Genomic DNA, 19,430 nt, shown 5'->3' on the forward strand with positions numbered 1-19,430 from the left:
GTACAGACCACCTGATGTTCTCCTTGGGTCCACAGAATACTCCACACCTATAGACATGTGGTGAGTTGTTCTTGTTTACAAATAGGAAGGAGAAACCATTACAAACTCAAGTGTGTTAGTAACCATTAAGCTTGATCATTGTTTACACATGGTTTTGACCCACGGCCGTTTCATTTACATGTCTTCATTGGCACATGGCTGATATGCTTCCAATGTGCTATTAAGCCCTCAGTTGATCCAACTATGTGTTAAACTTTATCAAAAACAAAACATTTATTTTCATTTGTGTGGAAAAATTCCAAAGTCACATATTTAGATTAACTGAAACACTTTGTAGTTCATTGATTAGCATTTGTCACTAATCACCAAGAATGAGATAATGTAATGAAATTATGTGTTTTATATTTCAGGGGTGTAGGGTGTATATTTTATGAGATGGCTTGTGGGCGGCCATTGTTTCCAGGCTCCACAGTTGAAGATGAGCTTCATTTAATATTCAAAACTCTGGGAACACCTACAGAGAAGACACTACAAGGCATTTCCCGTAATGAAGAATTCCTGTCTTATCATTTCCCATTCTATGACCCAGAACCACTTCTGAACATAGCACCAAGGTAAATCAACATTACATCCCTGTCCTCAAAAATTTGCAGACTTTTATGTTCAGATAAAAACAGATATATGCTGTATTGAAATACCTGGTATGTATATTTAGTGTTGATCAGTTCTGGGCTTGATGCTGGATAGAAACTTGAAAGCAATTTTGACCAAAACAGAGCGCATATATCTGGCAACTGATGTGAAGATAGATTTGCTTTCTGTGGAAAATTTCTCAGCCAATAGCATTAAAAGACATACATCCATTGTATACTGGCCGTCATCTTATAAGTGAAGTATTCTCAAAAGCGATGTGAAATAACCAATGAAAATGAATAAATAACAGACATACAGGTACAGGTCATCTTTAGATAATCCTCAGTTGTAATATATGATATGTAACTTTTTTTTCAGACTGGACCCAGATGGGCTTGATTTGTTGGCAAAGTTCCTGTTGGTATGTTACATTGTACATTACACAAATCTTTCACCTGCCTTGTGAATATACACGTATGTAGTTTCAATGGCCTGTAATTTGAAAACTGTGAAGGCTAGAAATTTGTAATTTGCGCTACATTGTAGCCTGAAGTATGCACGTTGTACTGTATCTGAACATATTAGTGCTGCAATTAATAAATTGTGCACATAAAGCATTTAAATGACATTCACAGTTGTTCAGAAATAGAAATTTAAGCCCATTCATTTCACCTAGACTTAGCGGGTAATTGGACAGTGCTGTTTAACTGCCTAGTTAACTACTTTAACTACTTCCAAATGGTCTTCCAAAGCATGCTTTGTGGCTTAATTTGCCAACATGGCAGTGTTGCTGAAAGACTGTTGTAAACACTGTCATGTTGCAAACTGCTCTGTGCTGAATCAGCAGCTGAAAACCATTTGTTCAGATTTCTCGGAAAGCCTTGAAACAGCTGGAAGTTCTAGTTAACACAGTCTCTTCTTTCGTCTAATTCCATCAAAATTTTTAAAGACTGTTTTGAATGGCTTGTTGACCAAGCCGTCTAGACTCTATTGGGACACCTAGCTCTGGACTGTACGGTTAGGTGTTCGTTCAACAAACAGTGGCCTTATATCAGTATCCTTCGCTGAAATAAATAAGCAAACAAGAAAGTTTGGGTTTCTCACCCAGCCATTGTTAATTTATCTGCTGTGGTGATTTATCAGCACCTACTTGACGAGTATAAAACCAGAGCTTACATGAGAAATGTTACATCCAGGTCTGGTTGACATTAAAATATGTTTCTTTGTTTTAACTTTGCTTCCAGTTTGAGCCCAGCAGACGAGTATCTGCTGCTCAGAGTGTTCGGCACCCATTTTTCAATTCCCTCGGTCCTAATGCCCAGAAACTTCAGACAGTAAGTCATTCATTTGTGTCATCTTATCAGAAGAGATACATTAGTTGCTTTTAGATATGGTCATTAAAATCAGAAATACCTGGGGTGTAACAATTTGCCAACCTGTAAACAGGTGTAATAATTACCATTGTCCTTATTCTTCTATATTATTTTGTCCATTAACTCACATGTTAAAGGAGTTAAATTTAAAGTAGTGACAGACCTCAGAGTGTTCTTATATTTTCTATGTTTTCCTATGTTTCCCAGACCTTCCTATATTTGCTGAAAAATTCCTATATTTCTATAATTTTTACCAAAACCAGCTCAAAATTCGTTTTTCACTGTCCACCATTTTTCTGCTTTTTAACTTGCTTTACAAACTCTCTGTGGACTACATCAGGAGCTTATGTCATACCTGTCTTCCATTGTTAATGTGCATATCTGTATGTTAAGATATTCAGAGGGTTGACTTTCACAGATTTATGGCAAAAACCCAATCCCACTAGTTGTAGGGAGCTCAGCAAAAGTCTTAGGTGAAAGAATACATTGGTGCCTCTCACTGTTTCAGCTGTGTCCGTATTTACAATTCCTGGCATTGAGCTACATAAAGATCCAGGGATGAGATCTTCTGCTATGGCAGCACAGGGTAAGAATTTGTAGTACCAGTGTACATGTATGAAATGATGTATAACTATATTTCACCTAAAGATTAACTTTTTCAAGTGACTCATTTGACCAAATTCCAACTAACTCATCCCTCTTATAGCCACGCTTAAGAGTTTTTGGGAAAGTTTGATAAATTTTTTATTATAAAAACTTGGACTGCTGTTATCAAAAGTATAATTTTAAGGCCTTTTATATGCTTCATTTTACAAAGCAAGCTTTTGGTGAAATACATACACGGATGTAAAAGCAATAATGTAAAAATAAACTCCGTACTCCACAAATGTATGTAAATTTGATTGTAATATGCTGTATTGAATATGATGAATGCTAAGATGGGCTGTACATGTAGGAGGACATTTGTTCTATGAAATGTGTATCCTTCAGGTAAATGTTCTATTTTAGAAAGTACTTGCTGTAGTTAAACACTAGAAAGCCCAGTCAAAATGTCATTGCTCTATTTTGTCACATTACACTGATTTCCTTTTACAGGAAATCGCCGAAGGCAAAGTATGCTGTTTTGAGATGACTTCAGGAACACAATGGAATTGGCTGCAAGGCTTGTGATGTCTGACACAGTGTGTGTGTTTCATTCAAAAAAATTCACCTCAAATCAGGGATTAACCTATCTTCAGGGGTTCAACACTGCACCAAGAGTGGCCCTTAACACATGGTTGAGTGATGTACATCTCTTGCCTGAAGAGAAGGCTTACCTGGTTTAGACTGACTCCCCCATTGATTAGCTGTCTGTTGAACTCCGCTTATGTGGGTGGTCAGTGACTGCCAGGCACAGCTGATGAACTGTGTGGGTTGACCAGTGAAAATGTGATAAAATGTTTGTTAAATTTACCCAGGACACCAGATACGTATACTGTGGAGGGCATTATCCAGTCCAGTATCAGCAGTGTGCTGATATCTGCTTCATGGCTGTTAGATCATTGATGTACAGTCAACAGAATGCTCCACTTGGGCATTTAGAGTCTCAGCGGAAGGATTTAGGCTGTGCTCTTTTTCAGCAATTTCAAGATTACTGCGAATTCCACATGTAATACACGTTCATTCAATTGCTTGGAGAAGTTTGCCTGTGCTTCTGTGCAGTAAAGCTGGTCCTCTTCACAGGCCTTGAATCAAGCAAATGTGTTTGAATTCTCCAAAAAAAAAAAAAAAAAAAAATCCCAGAAAACGACTCAAACTATATAGTGACATCATGACTTTTGTGTTGATCTTACATATTTGTGAAAGAAACTACAGACAGATAATCATGCATGTCATGAAAATCTTATTAAAACAACAGTGCTGTAGATTTGGACTACGCAATGGAGAAAGAAAGTTACTGTATACAAAATATGCCAAAGTTTTTGACTGTCAATACCAAATACTACCACTTAATTCCTTCAATCCCCAACATCTAGGAAGACATGGAATATTGAATTTTAGACTGTCGTTCATTTTCTTCTCTATCATTAGACTGTGCTGCTAAGCAATCACATCAACATCGAAGAGTAATTGATCTTTGTTTGTATATTGAAGAGGAATTGTAAATGATCTGTAACTTTCAATTTTTTTTTTTAGGTATGTTCATCTTGATGCCATTAAATCCTGGAAATAATCTTTTCTTTAAGAAGTTCATGGTCTTTATATATAATGAAAATTTCATCATTTTAACCACCCTGATATCATCAATAAATCCGTTCAAAGGTGTGAATACTTTTGTTGAAATGTTCAGGTAAATTTTTGAGACAGGTACATATATGTGAAATATTCATCAGATCACACATAGGTCATTATTTATATTCAAATATGTATTTGATATCGGAATTATTAACAAGTGCAAACCTGTCTTTGAAACATCATACTCATGCCTATCTATTTTTGTGAACGCGTATGTTCATGAACTTGATCCCTTAACATAACTTTCCTATCACAGAAGTATTTTTCTGGTTATAGAGTGTTTGTACTTCCGGCATTAGTGATTTTTTTCATAAATTATACTTGTATATTAAACAGGTATATAATGTCTGGGTTTAGATGAGACATAACCTGACACCTGAAAACAATTTCAGCCTAGGCTTTGCACAACAACAAAAAACTGAAATTTATAGGTGTTCATTGTGGTGAGCTACAAATTGTAATGCTGTGCTTTGTCCACGTTACATAGTGGTAACTGTCAATGTCTGATGCATGACTGAGAACACATGTAGGGTCTGTTGATCCAATGTCCATTTACATATCTGCAAAACGCCCTCCATATGTTTGCTGCTTGCATTGAAAAAAAAAAAGGCAGACCGAAAACTCATCTGGATCTGCATCTGGATATGGCATTAGTGTTATTTAACCAGCTTGTTATACCCGAGTTAATTTGAACATCTTCAGGATTGTTATAAAAAATATCCATTACATACAACTTTAAAAATTTATTATAAGCTAATGGTTATTAGGGCCTGCAGGGTAATAGTCTGGTAAATTTATTTGACATTGAAATACCTAGTTACAAACAAAACTACTTAATATAACAGCTTTGTGTTTTGGTTTCGGTAAAAAGGGTGTTGGGTTTGCCTATCTCAGGGTGGTATATGATTGAAATGTGGAATAAAATGTTACATGACATCAGTGTGGAATCCAAGTTTAAGAAGACTTATATAACGCTGAACCACTATCTTTATGCCTTTTCTTAATTTATGCTTGGTGATCATTTATACCTGTAGCAGTTTGCTAAACATTATTATTATTATTTTTTTTTACATTGAAATATTATTCTTTTTCTGCTTTTCAATATTGTATACTAAGAGCCATGTTAAAGTTATCTTAGTGGTAAGCCACTGGTTTTGCCTAAGGTATTGTAATGGACTGTAGAAAGCTACTTTTGTTCATTCCTCATGTCTACACCATGGTGCAGTAAATATGCCATCAGCTGAAGATGGTTGAAGTGAAACACATGTAGCTTGCTAAAGTTGTGCTATTGATGGGCTACCAAACTAAGTGGTTTTTCACTGAGAAACTATCTTCTCTTAGTTTATACACCAGTTCCTAGCCGTAAGCCTTATGATTTACATTATTGAGTTTTTCTCTGTGGTGAAATATTATGGGAAATTCATTCTTGTCTGAATCCGTCTCATTATTAAATTACATGTTGTTTGCCAAATTTTTTTTTCTTTTTTCACTCTGTTATACTGCTATTCTGATTTCTACTTACAGCATCTATACCAACTTGTGTTGACTATGAGTTCCTAAGGGAGATAACCCTGCCAGTCCTTGAATTTTTTTTTTTTTTAGTTTGTAAAACATTTGATATTGTTTGGTTTTTGGGCTGGGACAGTAGCTGTGTGCCATGTGCTTTATTGTTCTATGCAGAATGTAGGAAATAATTTTCCAGTACAGGGACCGTCCATGATTAACAGTCACTGCTATCACCATGTTTGACCTCTGCATATGAACTGGTGTATGTGATGGTGTACATGGCCTTACACATTGGTTGTAAATATGGGCGGGCCCCGTTAGTTGTTTGTAAATATAGACATTGTTTGTGTTTGTGGATCAAAACATTTTCAGAAACACCATGTTTACAAGGACCTTTGGACAATTATTATAATGTTGTTATATATAAAAAATATATATGTAAAAAAGAAAAAAACATTCTAATGGGCTGATACCCATTTTTCAGATATGAGTGATATCTTTGATATCTTAATATTTTCCTGTTTTTATGATTTAAATCCTTTAAAATTCTAAAAGACCCGATATTTAAAAATATGGTTGTGTGGTTACTGAAGTATCTATTCAAACTCACCTACCAAAAATATTGATGGGATAAAGTCTAAGCAGTGTGCAGTTAATTACTCCTATGAAGACTCCAGACATACAGAATTAAGGAGAAACTCTTGACACTTCAATCTTTGTCATGTTTCTTCATGATGTATTCTTTTGCTTACCGTTCAACACATTTTCATTCTGTCATTTACGTTGTCATTTATTAACGTATTATAACATATCATTTGAGATAAACATATACATTCTAAATTATTGGACAATGTTTGTAGCGGCAAATAGCATCCAAGTAAGGGCCAAACTAACTTGCCATCAGAGTATACCTGGTAGGTGTGAAACTTGTATCTAACGTACAAACAGTATTAATGCTGAATGGGGGATGAAAAAGTTCTGTTCAAAACCACGACCAAAACAAAAAAACAAAAAAAATCTTCTCCCCTCAAGACAACCAAGTCAAATAAAGGAAATTCAGAAAAGGTAAACTGTGAGCATGGAACAGTAGTCTACTCTGATATGGTACTGTAAAGTAACCATGCAACATACCAACCGTATGGCTCACAACAACCCTGAAGGCCCACTGTACACAGCTGAAATACACAGCTGCAGTTCTCACAAGATATATTGTAGCTGGTATGCCGTACTTGTGAGTATCGATCGTAAATGCACAAACTACAAGTAAGCTACTAAACCTGGACTACCCTCACAGCACTGAACAGTTTGGCCTACAGCTCAGTCTTGTGCTGATGATTTGGTCCTTTCTGAACATCGCCACATATTCCAGAACGAATCAGAAATATGATTTATGTAGACAAAGGTCTTGAAAATAATGAAATTTTTCAGGATTTTTTACATAGAAATTAACTTCAAATTGTGATATAGAAGTGACGGACTGTTGAATAGAAGCAATATGCACTGAAGTTGAAATTTTAGCGTTTCTATTTATATAGCAAATGCATTAGAGGTTTTGGAGAATATGAACTAAACACATGTTTTGCAGAATGAAGTTTAAATTAGTCAAGTGTTAAAAGAAAAAAAAGAAAAAGGTGAACAATGTAATTTTGTGTTTATCATGGTTGGACAGACATGAACAGAATCGTTCTCATCCTACCAAGAATTGTCTGTGTACAAGTGTGTCCGTTATGCAACCATAGGTGTATACTATTTTCCTTACATGTATAATTTCACTGAATATAACTTTTGGTCATTCCTTGTTCAGTACTTTTATTTGGTGTTTGATTTTGACACATTACAAGGCTCATAGTTCACATACCAGTTGTGTACAGGTATTTTTTTGTTCAAGTATTTCATCTTAGATCACCACATAAACCATTATACATGTCATGGCCATATGTACCTGTAATAATGTATATAAGGAATATCTCATTGCTCTATAGATTGTCTTAGGCTAGTTCGTGTGGTGCAAAAGAAAACTATGAAAACACTTCAAAACATCAAATGGTAAACATCTGAAGAACTTTTACAAAAAGAAAACACAAGCTTTTGAAGCTTTTGTTATTTTTTTTAACATCTTGTATGTTTTGAAGAATATGCGGTTTTTCATTCTGGATTCATGAAAGTTTAATTTGCCTTGTTCACCTACAAAGAACTGCAGTTAATTAAGAGGGGATTCCCTCTTCCATGAAAAAAAAAAAGGTATCTGCCGTGCTTAGTCATGTCCTGTTTATGAATAGATGCTGTAGTTCCCAATGCTATTTGTAAGAAATAGAAATAAAAAGTTAGAAACATTGAAATAATTTGTTTTTTTTTTTCTTAGTGGTTTTACTGAGCTGCTTCTTCAGTCTGCACTGGTTTGTTAGAGGACTTGGTCGTTGTTCCACCTTCTCTATCCAACCTCATACACTCATGACTTCTGACATCATTTACTAGAATGCATGTTTCCTGGCTGCTAACTGCATTTGTCAGCAAACAGATGCTACCATCAATAAGAAACCAGGGAAATGAAACAGGGCATCACAAGCTATCTATTATGAATTTGTATGTGTAATTCACGAAGCAATCATTTCACAGCTAGCACAGCACTGAGGCAAGAGACCAAAGTCTCAAAAAAGCAATTAGCTTCTCTGGTCTCAAGGTAAGCTGTTCCACTGTCAGAAATCTGAAAACTCCAGCTGAATTTCATAAATTGCTTCTTGGACTGGTGTTTTGCATCATACTGAAAAATATTTCACATTAGTGACCGTCTGTGTATAGGGCACAGCCTTGAGGGTTTTTTTTGCAACATGTACCTGACAAATGCCATTGGGTAATGATAGCCATGTAGCTGAACTTGCAAGACTGAAGTTGTCCAAAAATTCCACACCAAGAGGACTATTGCAAACAGAATAGTATTAAGATTAATATGTTCTTTATTTATACAAAATAATTTACAATGAACTAAATAACGATCACAATGGTTATTTACAGATGTGATGGTGTTATACAAGTATTAGCTCTCAGGTTAGGTGCTTTCCTTTTCACTTTCACATGCACTGTCAAATTCCCAGCAAAATTCTTAAGAAGAGGAAAAAATCAAAACTGAAGTTAAGCAGATCTACATGTATCTTAAATAAAACTTGTCTTTCTTCAATTAAAAAGACATAGTAATGTACTTGAAATGCAATGGCATACCATACACAAATGGAGTATTGCATGTATTCAATACCCAGTGCTAAAGTATTAAATCTACATACTGCTTGAACAAGTTGTGTACATGAGAATGAACACCTGTACACATGTGAAAAAGATACCCAATATTTTCCTTCTTCCTCAACAGTGAAGAAACATTCATATCAGCCTAGAATTGAGCCTGTAGACAAAATAACACTGCTCTCACAGACATATCTGAGTAGTCTAATGCAATAATGTCACCTGTAGAGTCTACTTACAGAGGTCAAGAATAATGAGGCATACTGACCCAGCGAACATTACTTCATACATTTTTAATGTTTCCACAAGGATTCCCCAAGGTACCATAATCCTCAGTGCAGACTTTCACAAGTTTTGATAGTTTTATGACATCTCCATTCCATTCTGACATGATTCTGCTAGTTTCTGATTATATACACATATATTATTAGTATGCATGGACAGGAATTCATCTGTCATACTTATAGGTGAAAGAAGTCTTCAAGTGCAAGTACTGAGTAACCTGCGTTGTCATCACATAGCATGATGTTCCTCTATCTGGGCTGATCCAGTTGTCTCCCCTGTTTCCTAGTCTGCTTGACAACATGCGCTTTCTGCCATTGGTTGTGATTAAGTCAGACTGCCACACAGGTGTTAGTGGGTCACGGCATTCAGAGGTTCTGCATGAATATTATTAAAATCTAAGCCATTGTCTGTGTCATCATCTAGCTCTCCTATCACTGCTCTGAAAAAGAAACACACAAATATCCAGGTAAATGCATTTTCTCAATTTAGTGGAACAAGATACCCTGGACCAAACAAACACCCTACTCAAGATAAAAAGGTTTAGCACTGCACCTTTCGAGATGATGACGTCACCAAACTTAACATCCTGTAGACATCTACCTTGTTAACGAATATTATACCATCTCATGCTGAGGACCAAACAAGGCAAAGTTATTTTTACTAAATTTGAAGGCTTGGGTACAATCCAACTAAGAACTGAAGGCTTACACCAAGGTAGACTAAATTACAAGAAACATATTATGTCACTTTTTTCTCTACCTAATAATTAATAGCTTTTATTAGATTGACTGGTGTTTATGGTCATACTCAAGTGTATTTATTTACTCCTCTGATTAGAGTTATATGCCATACTCAAGAATATTTCACTTATATAAGTGAAAGGAAAGTGGGAAGAAATGGGCCACAGCTTTGGGGGTAATCCTCAAGATCCTGGCAGACCTTTCCATGCATGACAAATGAGGAAGTCTGCATGAGTTGGACTTGATCTAGTGTATTTAAATTACACAACATCAGTAACAGTTACAGGCAAAGTTCCCAGATGTTCCACCTTCAGAACTAGCACTGTGTACATTAAGCCCATATTGGTAGACAGTACATGAATTTTTATAAATTTTAACAGGTTAGGCCACCTAATTTGCCTCAGCTCTGTTAAACATTTTATATTACCCCTAAGGCCTTAGAGAGCGCTGGAGGTACATGTAAAGGAACTTCCATGTCCAAGATTGGGTCTGAAGCAACTTGAACTGGGGTCATGTATCAGGTGATTTGGAAATAAAATTTAATCTGTATTGTGCCCACTCAGATTATTCTTTACTATGTGTACTTTCCTATGCCATGTTGTCCATCACATTATAAAACCAAATAATTAGTAAATTAAATTAGTGCTAAGCGACAAGGATTTCCAAACATATGCAAGGCCATTTCTACATCCATATCTAATCCATAATGAAAAAATATTCAATTGCTTGCCAACTGACAGTAAATTATCTTACACATTATCTCCCCTTATAATGTAGAGTCCTAGCACAACCTGTTCTACCCCTTGTGATGAGCTGTACACTCGTTCATGGCTCTCATCAAGAATCAAGTTAATTGTCTGGTCAAATCCTTTCAGTGTACCCTGAAAAACACAGCAATGTATTGCTAAAGACATACTGAAAATGTACACACAGGGAAGAAAACTATTTGAAAAAATGATTAGACTGTAGAAATTATTAATGATGGTCAATATATATGATATATTTTCAATGTGTTAAGTCTGTCGGTTCAGAGAATTGAAATTATTTCATATTGTTTTGAAACTATAGACAGCCATTAACAATGCTTATACTCTTCAATCACTAGCACAAAAAATGAAAAATTATAATTATTTTCTGAGATTTCTTTGTCTAGGCCCTGATGCTATTTGAAACACTGCTTTCTTTGTATTCCAGTGCATACTGTGCATCACATATTTCCCCTAAGTCTCTGTAATTAAAAATGCACTTACAGAAGCATGTTAAAGCCTAAAAATGAAATTTGAATGGTGCTATCTGGTGGATGAATGGAAGAAGTTATAGCAGAGATTATATGCATGTAACAAAAAGACACATTTAGTTCCCACTTGTAATGAGGTTTTGCTGTAGTAACAAACATTCATGTTTTTTTGAGCTTAAGAATACCACTTTCGGTGAATTACGCTTAAGCTTTTAACCATCTTTTCCAACCAGTTATAATTTGGGCTTTCTTGTAACATTCATTTGGCCTTTTTTTGTCAGCTCGATACTGAGCGTAGTTAGGCAAGATGAAGTGATGTCTGTCTACATGAACTACAGTTGAGTATATCCTTTATGGGGGACATTTGGCATACCATACACAACAATATTCAACATTTACTTAACAATGAGCTATTAAGTAAACTCACTTACCACAATAATTCGCCCATCAGCAGTTACAATTGACACCATACCTATTTTCAACTTAAGGAACATACAATAGAACGGCTACAACAAAGAGTAAAGTGTACACTGATAAATGTCTTAATTTTCCTGCACATTTACACAGCTGTACAAGATCTCCTTTCATGGAGCTGGCATTAAGTCATAAGAGTGTTGAATGAGGACTGCTGGATTTCTGGTCTACAAGGTGTTCAACAACACATTATTAATACTAATTTGCTAGTCTACCTATACCAGATGTTTTTCAGCCTGTATAGCTTTACATAATTAATTAACCACTGAGCATTCAACTGCTATAGCTATGTCACTTCCCGGTTGAATTCTGAAGACTTACTTCTCGACTCTCCTCACCCACAATACTGTAAACATTGTTGGTATGAGGACACATAATCTGTGAAAGCTTTAATAATACTGCACCTGTAGCTGAAGACTTCCCTCATTCATTAACTTGCCCTCAACACTGCAAGATTTTTATGCCATGTTCAGTATTCCAGAACATGCAATCCTTAGCCCATGAATTTTGGAGTAATGATGTAAATGAAAAGGTAATAACAATAGGCCTACATGTAGACAGTTCACCTGGTGTGGACCAGTTTGAACTGAGATTTCTTCCCAAAGCAGACTCTTTTCAGGTGAATTATTTCTATTTCTATATGTCTAACTCAATATACAGCTTTTTCGCCCAAATACTGAAAATTAGAGCAACCAGAGAATGTTCAGCTGGCCAACCTGGTACAAGATTTATTTATTTATTTATTTGATTGGTGTTTTACGCAGTACTCAAGAATATTTCACTTATACGACGGCGGCCAGCATTATGGTGGGTGGAAACCGGGCGCAGCCCCCGGGGGAAACCCACGACCATCCGCACAGGCACAAGAGGAAAACAACTTGCTTACTGGCAGCAACAACAGCCCATGCTTAGCTGTAACAACAACAACAGATGCCTCGTCAACTCGATCCGGTTGAACTGCTACATATATCCTCAAATTATTAAGGATCCCCTCTCCAGTCCAGACAGCACTATATCACTTTTCAAAGGATACGGTTTACGTAGCTTTCAAGCGCTGAAGCCATTTTTCTCGGAAATAAACAGAATATTTGATACCTTTTCGCGGTCAAACAGCACGTTCGCGATGCGAATGGGATCAATCCATAATTTCAGCACGTGCCTTTTCAATTGTCATATTTATCTTATTTATTTAGATCTCTTTCCAGAGACCTTTGTATGATTTTAGTTTCTAAAAAAAATATATGTAACTTTTCATTCAATTAGTACGTTACTTTATCAAAATTTCTTATCTTGTTATTTTCAAACTAACTGCTCCCTCACAAAACATGCGCTCACAAACTCAGTTACACTTCCGGAATACGTCGTGTCGAATCAAAGTTGTTGTACAAGTAGATTAATTTTGTGGTGACAGCATGTTGCGTCATAGATGTAAGTCTTTCAGCCCAAAAAGTGGATGATAAATAGCATTTCAATGCCTGAGAATTTGGTTGTTCTCCAGTCGTCACCTGTGATGTTCTCACGTTCTCACGTCAAACGTTACAGTGTACCGATAGTTGTAATATATGTAACTTATCTATCAATCGAGTGGCGCATCCACGAGAGTTTTAATGCGAAAGCTTCCTGAAATGTCGACTTCTGATTGAGGACATTTATCGGTAAATTCCTTGTAAAATTAGCCACGCTTTAAAGCAGATGTTGTACAGAGAGTGTACGGACTTGGCGATGCCAAATGATCTCACTAACACGCTTCAATTTTCATCTTTTTGACCTTTAGGCTATACTGTATTGGATGTTGTTGTCTTGGGTCTGAACTATGGTAAAAAAAAAAAATTGATAAACACGAAAAGAAAGATCTTGTTACTGGAATTTTGGGCACGCTTTACTCACTGACTTGTTTTGGAAGATAAATGTCCTCAATCAGAAAGTCGACATTTTAGGAAGGCTGTGGATGTGTCAGTCGATAGATGAGTTACTTCCATTGTAACTTAAGTGTACTGGTAATGTATTTACTATTCATGTGGTAGCTGTCTTCATACTGTAAATACTCGGAGAATCAAGAAACCTTCTAGAATCTGCTGGTATTACGGATGTTTTAAGCATGTCAGGTAGACTTGACAGTTGTAATTTTTATTCTTATTCAGTGTTTTTGCCTGGCCATTTCTTGGTTCTTAGGTCAGGAAACAGTGAAAGTGAGATTTCATGAAGAACAGGTCATTGGATGTCGTTTGATTTTAAACCACAAATTAGAAAGCTTTTCGCATTGTAACTCCCATGGCTGATTCAGACTTATATTTTTGCAGCTACATCTGCATTAATGATTAGGGGTCTAAAGTAGTGAAATTTATCACTATAGTTTGACAAAAGGAGGAGTGACTCAAGTGAATGGAGAAGTAGATATCCTTTTCAGTGTGATTGTCACTTGATGTGGATAATTTCCCATGGGTCACACTAATTTTTGTCCCGAAAGTATGTGTTAAAGATATACGAAATCTTTGATTAACAGAGAGTGAAGATCTGTCATAGTATTTTCCTGGGTTAAATCGTTCAGCCTTGGTCATGCATTATTAGTTGTACAGTACCAAAGATTCAGTAAACCTAACTTTAGCTTAACTTATCTCTAACTCCAGCCAATCAGCGATGATATGGCATCCCTTTAAATACTCGCACATGGTACGAAGCATTTTGGGTTGTTTAAATGATAAAGACACCTGCATTAATTAAAGGTGATCACATTCAAACTTTAACCAAGGTGCTGTTTAGTAAAGATTTCAGATCTCTTTTGAGTTTTGACAGGAGCTTGCACATAGTTATGTTTACTTTGCTTCAACTTTAAATAATACATGTACATTTAATATGTATGTTAATCCACATGTAATGCATTTGTTTGATGATTGAACATTGTTAATACTTTCAGACATGGTCAAGAAATTTGAATAAATATTTCTAAAAAGAACGTCATCATGAGTTTGAAGAAATTGGTGTCATCCATGAGCAGGATGTCATTGCAGGAAGCAGTCTTGGTCTCTGGGATTTCACGACTCAGATGTGCTAAAATGTTAGAGTAAGTGACGTACTTGAATAGATACATGTTTGCACAAAGTTTGTAAATCTTGTACCTTATTATCCTGTTATTCTGATAGTACATTATCTATTTTCCTGTTTCTCATATCTGTTCCAACACCAATCTGTCTTCAGTCATAGCTCCTGTTACGGATAGCACAGTTAAATAAGTTAAGGATTTGGGAGTCAATATAGCAACTACTTCCATGCATGTTTCTTCAGGACCTTGAATTTCAAATATAGGGATGGCTTACATGTATGTTGTTGGTAGGGTCTTCCAGCCCTCTGTGGCTGAGATGGTCAGCACACCAGCGCAATGCAATGACTCTGGAGCCTCTTACCAGTGCAGTCGTTCTGAGTTCAAGTTTAGCTCATGTTGTCTTCCTCTTCAGCCATACGTGGGAAGATTTGCCAACAACCTGCGGATGGTTGTGGCTTTCCACCAGGCTACTTCTTCTCAGAATCCAGCCATTTCACCTGACTTAATATGATGTTGCTGATGTTTGTACAATAATTATTGCACATTGTTGATATTAATATTGTTTCTCACTGTTTACCTGTCTCTTCTTTCCAGGTTTGGTTTCCACAGCAGTGGATTTACATATGGAAAACAGAAGTTTATCAAGTTAGGAATAGACTTGAGTAAATACAGTTTAAGACCACTTCCTTTACCAAAAACAGGAGGGAGAGGGGCAGATGGTAAGAAATGCTGTATACAAATACACTGCTGTTAATTTATGGTCGCATGGTAGTTCGGCCTGTAGGCAGGACAACTACTGGCCAAACCTAGGGCTTCAGTGTGGGGAAGAATAAATTACCATTTTGGTCAAGAAAGTTTTGGATCATAAGTGACAAATTGCAAAGGAGTTTAAGATAATTTTGGTTTTTGTTTGTTGCCATTATTAAATTTACGATGTACAGTGTATTGTGACTCAGTGACACAGCACTCTGTCAAATATGACAAGAAGAAGAAAACAAAACTTTTTATTCTACGATTTATCCCATATGTATTAAAGAGGATAGTTAGAATACCAGAAAAGAAATTTAAGATACTTTGTGCTTTAAATATACTGTCTTGTTTCTTCAGTTAAGTTAGTATATGCAGGAACGTCTACAATGATATATACTTATCTACATGTAGTATAATTTAGTGACCGATATGGCCATGAAATTATTAATTAAATTTGACATTTCATGAAATCTTTCTGTCTGGCATCAGGCAAAGTTCAGACCCACGGGGTTGGTGGTGGTCATAAACAGAGGTATAGACGTGTGGACTTTGTGCGGTCTGGGCCAGCGGATGGGGAACCATTCACAGAGAGGATTACAGAGGTGAGGTACGATCCCTGCAGATCTGCCAACATAGCCGTGGCAGCATCTGGGGACAGGAAGCGGTACATCATAGCTACAGAAAACATGAAGCCTGGCGACCTGATAGAAACATACGGAGGCATTCCTCGTATTGCAGGTATGAATGAGGCAAGACTCAAGATAAAGTATAACCACAGATCAAAAGTGAGGTGTGATTTTGTGGTAATTGCAAGATTGAATATACATTTTACAGTCTAGTAAAATCATTTCTTCTAGCTGCATTAGTTTATCTCATCTTTTTCTGTGTGAAGAGGTAAACCTCCTGAAAGGCAGCCCTCTTTTTATACTGAATATAGTAAAGGCATTTTTGTATTTTGCTCTTCCGTGCAGCTATTCTCAGGAATTAACAAAAGAAGCAAAAAAATCATTTAATTTTACAAGTTACTCTCAACTTTAAGATACACTTATTTTATTTGTTCAAAACAAGGTATTCTCTGTGTGTCAATCATATCAGTAACATCTTTTAGTTTCATGAATTTTGGATCAACCAGTATGGTATTCCCCCATTCATTGCATATGTCAAGTTAATTTCATTAGTTAAATCAGTGTCATCTCATTTTCTCCTAACAGAGGGCTAGAGATTGGTCTCCACAGGTTCCATTTTGGTCATGTCAAGAGAACTGTGTAGTGATATCTTTATTGTGTTGTATTTTTCAGTGCGGCCTAAGGAAGGAAACGCATACCCAGTGGGAGCATTGCCTTTAGGGACTATAGTGCACAACGTGGAGAAGTTTGTGGGTCAAGGAGCCAGTTTTGCCAGATCGGCAGGCAGTTCCGCAGTACTTCTGCGCAAAGTTGGAGATAGATGTATAGTAAAGCTTCCGTCTAAGCGTGAAATAAATATAGCTGAACAATGCATGGTGACAGTTGGACGAGTATCGAATGTCAACCACAATAAGGAAATAATTGGGTCAGCAGGACGTGCGCGTTGGTTCGGGATACGACCGCAAAGTGGTTGGCGACATCGTAAAAACTGGTTACAATGGACGAAAAATCAGACCTGTGCCTCCCATGGTGAATTATAATAAACCTCCATCTGAGAAACTAACTGTCTATAGATTCACTGTTTAAACCTTACAAATTTAGTGTTGCTGTTTTGCAAAATTGAAGGCATAGACTGTATTAATCTCAGCCTTAGAATGGTCTTATTAAGGGATGGCTCAGAACTGAGGGCTAGAGTGTTCATGTTTATGCTGTATTGTCCTGTTTCTTTATGGCAGTTTCAACCTAGAAATGTGTCCAGAAATTCACAAGGATGAAACAGAGCAAATACTTTGGTAAGATAAAAATGACCAGAAAAAATTTAATTGTGTTACACATGTAATAGGGTGCCTTTGAGTTTTTGGAGACACCTTGTGTATGGCATGGCGCATAGATGACAGAAGTTCTATTGAGTAAAGGTCTGATTTAAGATGTTTTGGAGTGAAAAAGTCTCTGCAATGCAGAATGTGAATGTCTGAATACAATTTCTGTGTCGTGTACATGAATGTAAACAGAGCGTGCTTTGAAAGGATGTCCATAATTGAACATTAAATTTGATAATTGATTGTCCTATGTCAGAGTTGTCTTTCGTTATTCAGCAATCACAATCGTGGGTTCATATGTATACTTGTAAGCTGTAGTCAATAATTATGTGTATTGTATTTACCACAAATGCATGCCTTTAGTTATATTTTGGAAGGCATGAAGTAGTGTTTTAGCTGATTGATCATGATTGGTGAGAAGTGAGCCTTCATTGGCAAAAGCAAACAGGTGATTGATTCACAGTTTCTTAGTCCATTTGCTCACTTTATGTAAAGAGATATGCACAGATTCCCATGAAGCTATGTACATGGATTGGTCTTGGACTAAGGACAATCTGATTCATGGAATTTTAACCAGTTTTCTATCTGTCTCTATTGGTGGAAGGCGAACTCCAATGATCAACATCAAACTTCATGAAAGACCACACGAGAGAACATCTCGGCTACTTACTCCTGTGAGGGTCTGAAAACAATGGAAACTCTGAAAAGTGCCTGATTGAGGGTTCTAGTGGTTGATCAACATGCTCCTCAAACACTCCGCTGTGGCGCACTCCCATGATCTAATAGGCTGTTGCGAAAAGTTGTCTGGCTCTTGACCAATGAGGCAGTCGATCTGAATCCACATACTGCTTGATTTCCTCCCTCCCCCCCACCGCCATCATCACCTTGACTGTTGTCATATGACTGAAGTATTTTGTTGTACAATGTAAAATACAGTTAAATTTGTGAATATTGCTTTGGTGAATGTTTTTTTTCTTGGATAACATACAGTTATGCAAAGATATGGTTGGAGAACAAAAAAAAAAAAAGACACCTGCACCCAGCTACCAATGTCCAAGGTTGACTTGTGCCAAACTGGCTTTGTAGTAGGCTTGGGATTTGCGCTGACTTTATTACTTCTTTTAGAAAACAAGTCATGAAATGCCATATAGAAATGCCAAATATAGATATATTTGACCGTAATGGAAAAAATGAAAAGTTTATTGTCATGTGATTGGCCTATATCTTAAAATTAGGACCCTGTCTAAGCCTGAAGCAGTCTAGACTTTCTCAGTTCAGGCAATAGCCTTTCACTAGTAAGGTTGTGTGGTCAAATCCAGTTCCTGGTGGTTTTGTCTTTCCCTTTGTGTCTTCAGAGGTTTGTAAGGTGCCAGAAATATGTGATAGTTTGCTGCAGTAACAAACCTATTTATTTCTTAATTTTCCTGTTTAGCTCATGTGTGACAAAGAAAGCCATGTTACAAAGTAAAGTACATGACATGGGTGGCATTTCATGACTCCTCTACTGACCAGAAGTTTTACATCAATATAAAGCACAATGAAGGGGATGTTTATTATGCATATTAATGCATTATGCATATTAATTACCATAAATTACGAAGTTCACGACTTCAGTAGGCCCTGCCTGTTTTGAGCTGGTTTTGCATGTGTATGTCGTGAGCACTTTGTTAGCCTTGCTACCATAAACCAAACAGGCATTTGCCATGTGTCAGTGGTTTGACCTTACACTTCAATTTCCGGCCACCATTTAACTGACTATTGTGTTAAGCCATAGCACATTAATACAGTAGGCATTTCTTACAAACATCTGGAGATTAATTTCTGTTATTGTGTAGTTTTAATGCCCAAGAACTATTCACAATCACATGAGAAAATAGATTATAATCCTGGACATAATAGCAGTGTTTTTATAACAAACATATAACTTCTAATTCAAGGG

At 36.5% G+C, this 19,430-nt stretch overlaps 3 protein-coding genes across 3 annotated transcripts in view; 2 read left to right on the top strand and 1 right to left on the bottom strand.

The window, feature by feature from the left end:
• LOC135471814 (cyclin-dependent kinase 17-like) overlaps positions 1-7,035 on the top strand; it is a 40,872-nt gene extending 33,837 nt beyond the window's left edge. The window contains exons 10-15 of the mRNA XM_064751169.1: positions 1-60; positions 411-614; positions 1,012-1,054; positions 1,878-1,971; positions 2,515-2,592; positions 3,102-7,035. Of these exons, the coding sequence (XP_064607239.1) occupies positions 1-60; positions 411-614; positions 1,012-1,054; positions 1,878-1,971; positions 2,515-2,592; positions 3,102-3,133 (511 nt within the window). The 3' untranslated portion in view covers positions 3,134-7,035. The remainder of the gene's footprint in view (positions 61-410; positions 615-1,011; positions 1,055-1,877; positions 1,972-2,514; positions 2,593-3,101) is intronic.
• Positions 7,036-7,177: 142 nt separating this feature from the next.
• On the bottom strand, positions 7,178-12,873 carry LOC135471813 (U6 snRNA-associated Sm-like protein LSm8). The gene is made up of 4 exons (XM_064751167.1): positions 12,790-12,873; positions 11,714-11,754; positions 10,799-10,926; positions 7,178-9,744 (listed from the first exon to the last, which is right to left on the bottom strand). The coding sequence occupies exons 1-4, from the start codon at positions 12,818-12,820 to the stop codon at positions 9,654-9,656; spliced, it is 291 nt and encodes a 96-aa protein (XP_064607237.1). The 5' UTR covers positions 12,821-12,873; the 3' UTR covers positions 7,178-9,653.
• A 231-nt stretch (positions 12,874-13,104) lies between these two features.
• Positions 13,105-17,718, top strand: LOC135471469 (large ribosomal subunit protein uL2m-like). Its single transcript, XM_064750715.1, is given in 6 exon segments — positions 13,105-13,184; positions 14,671-14,817; positions 15,391-15,515; positions 16,036-16,284; positions 16,845-17,161; positions 17,163-17,718. Coding segments are annotated over 5 exon segments (888 nt in total). The 5' UTR covers positions 13,105-13,184; positions 14,671-14,716; the 3' UTR covers positions 17,259-17,718.
• Positions 17,719-19,430: the final 1,712 nt, after the last annotated feature.

This window comes from Liolophura sinensis, chromosome 7 (assembly GCF_032854445.1).
Source record: "Liolophura sinensis isolate JHLJ2023 chromosome 7, CUHK_Ljap_v2, whole genome shotgun sequence".
In the NCBI taxonomy this organism is placed as follows: Eukaryota; Metazoa; Mollusca; class Polyplacophora; order Chitonida; family Chitonidae; genus Liolophura; species Liolophura sinensis.

Bases quoted from the DNA above. Each gene is read 5' to 3' on its own strand.
- LOC135471813 (XM_064751167.1), bottom strand. From the start codon at position 12,820: ATGGCTTCAGCGCTTGAAAGCTACGTAAACC. The intron at 11,755-12,789 runs GTATCCTTTGAA...AGTTGAAAATAG, and splicing joins GCTTGAAAGCTACGTAAACC to GTATGGTGTCAATTGTAACT. The intron at 9,745-10,798 runs GTAAGATAATTT...TTTCTTTTTCAG, and splicing joins ATTATAAGGGGAGATAATGT to AGCAGTGATAGGAGAGCTAG.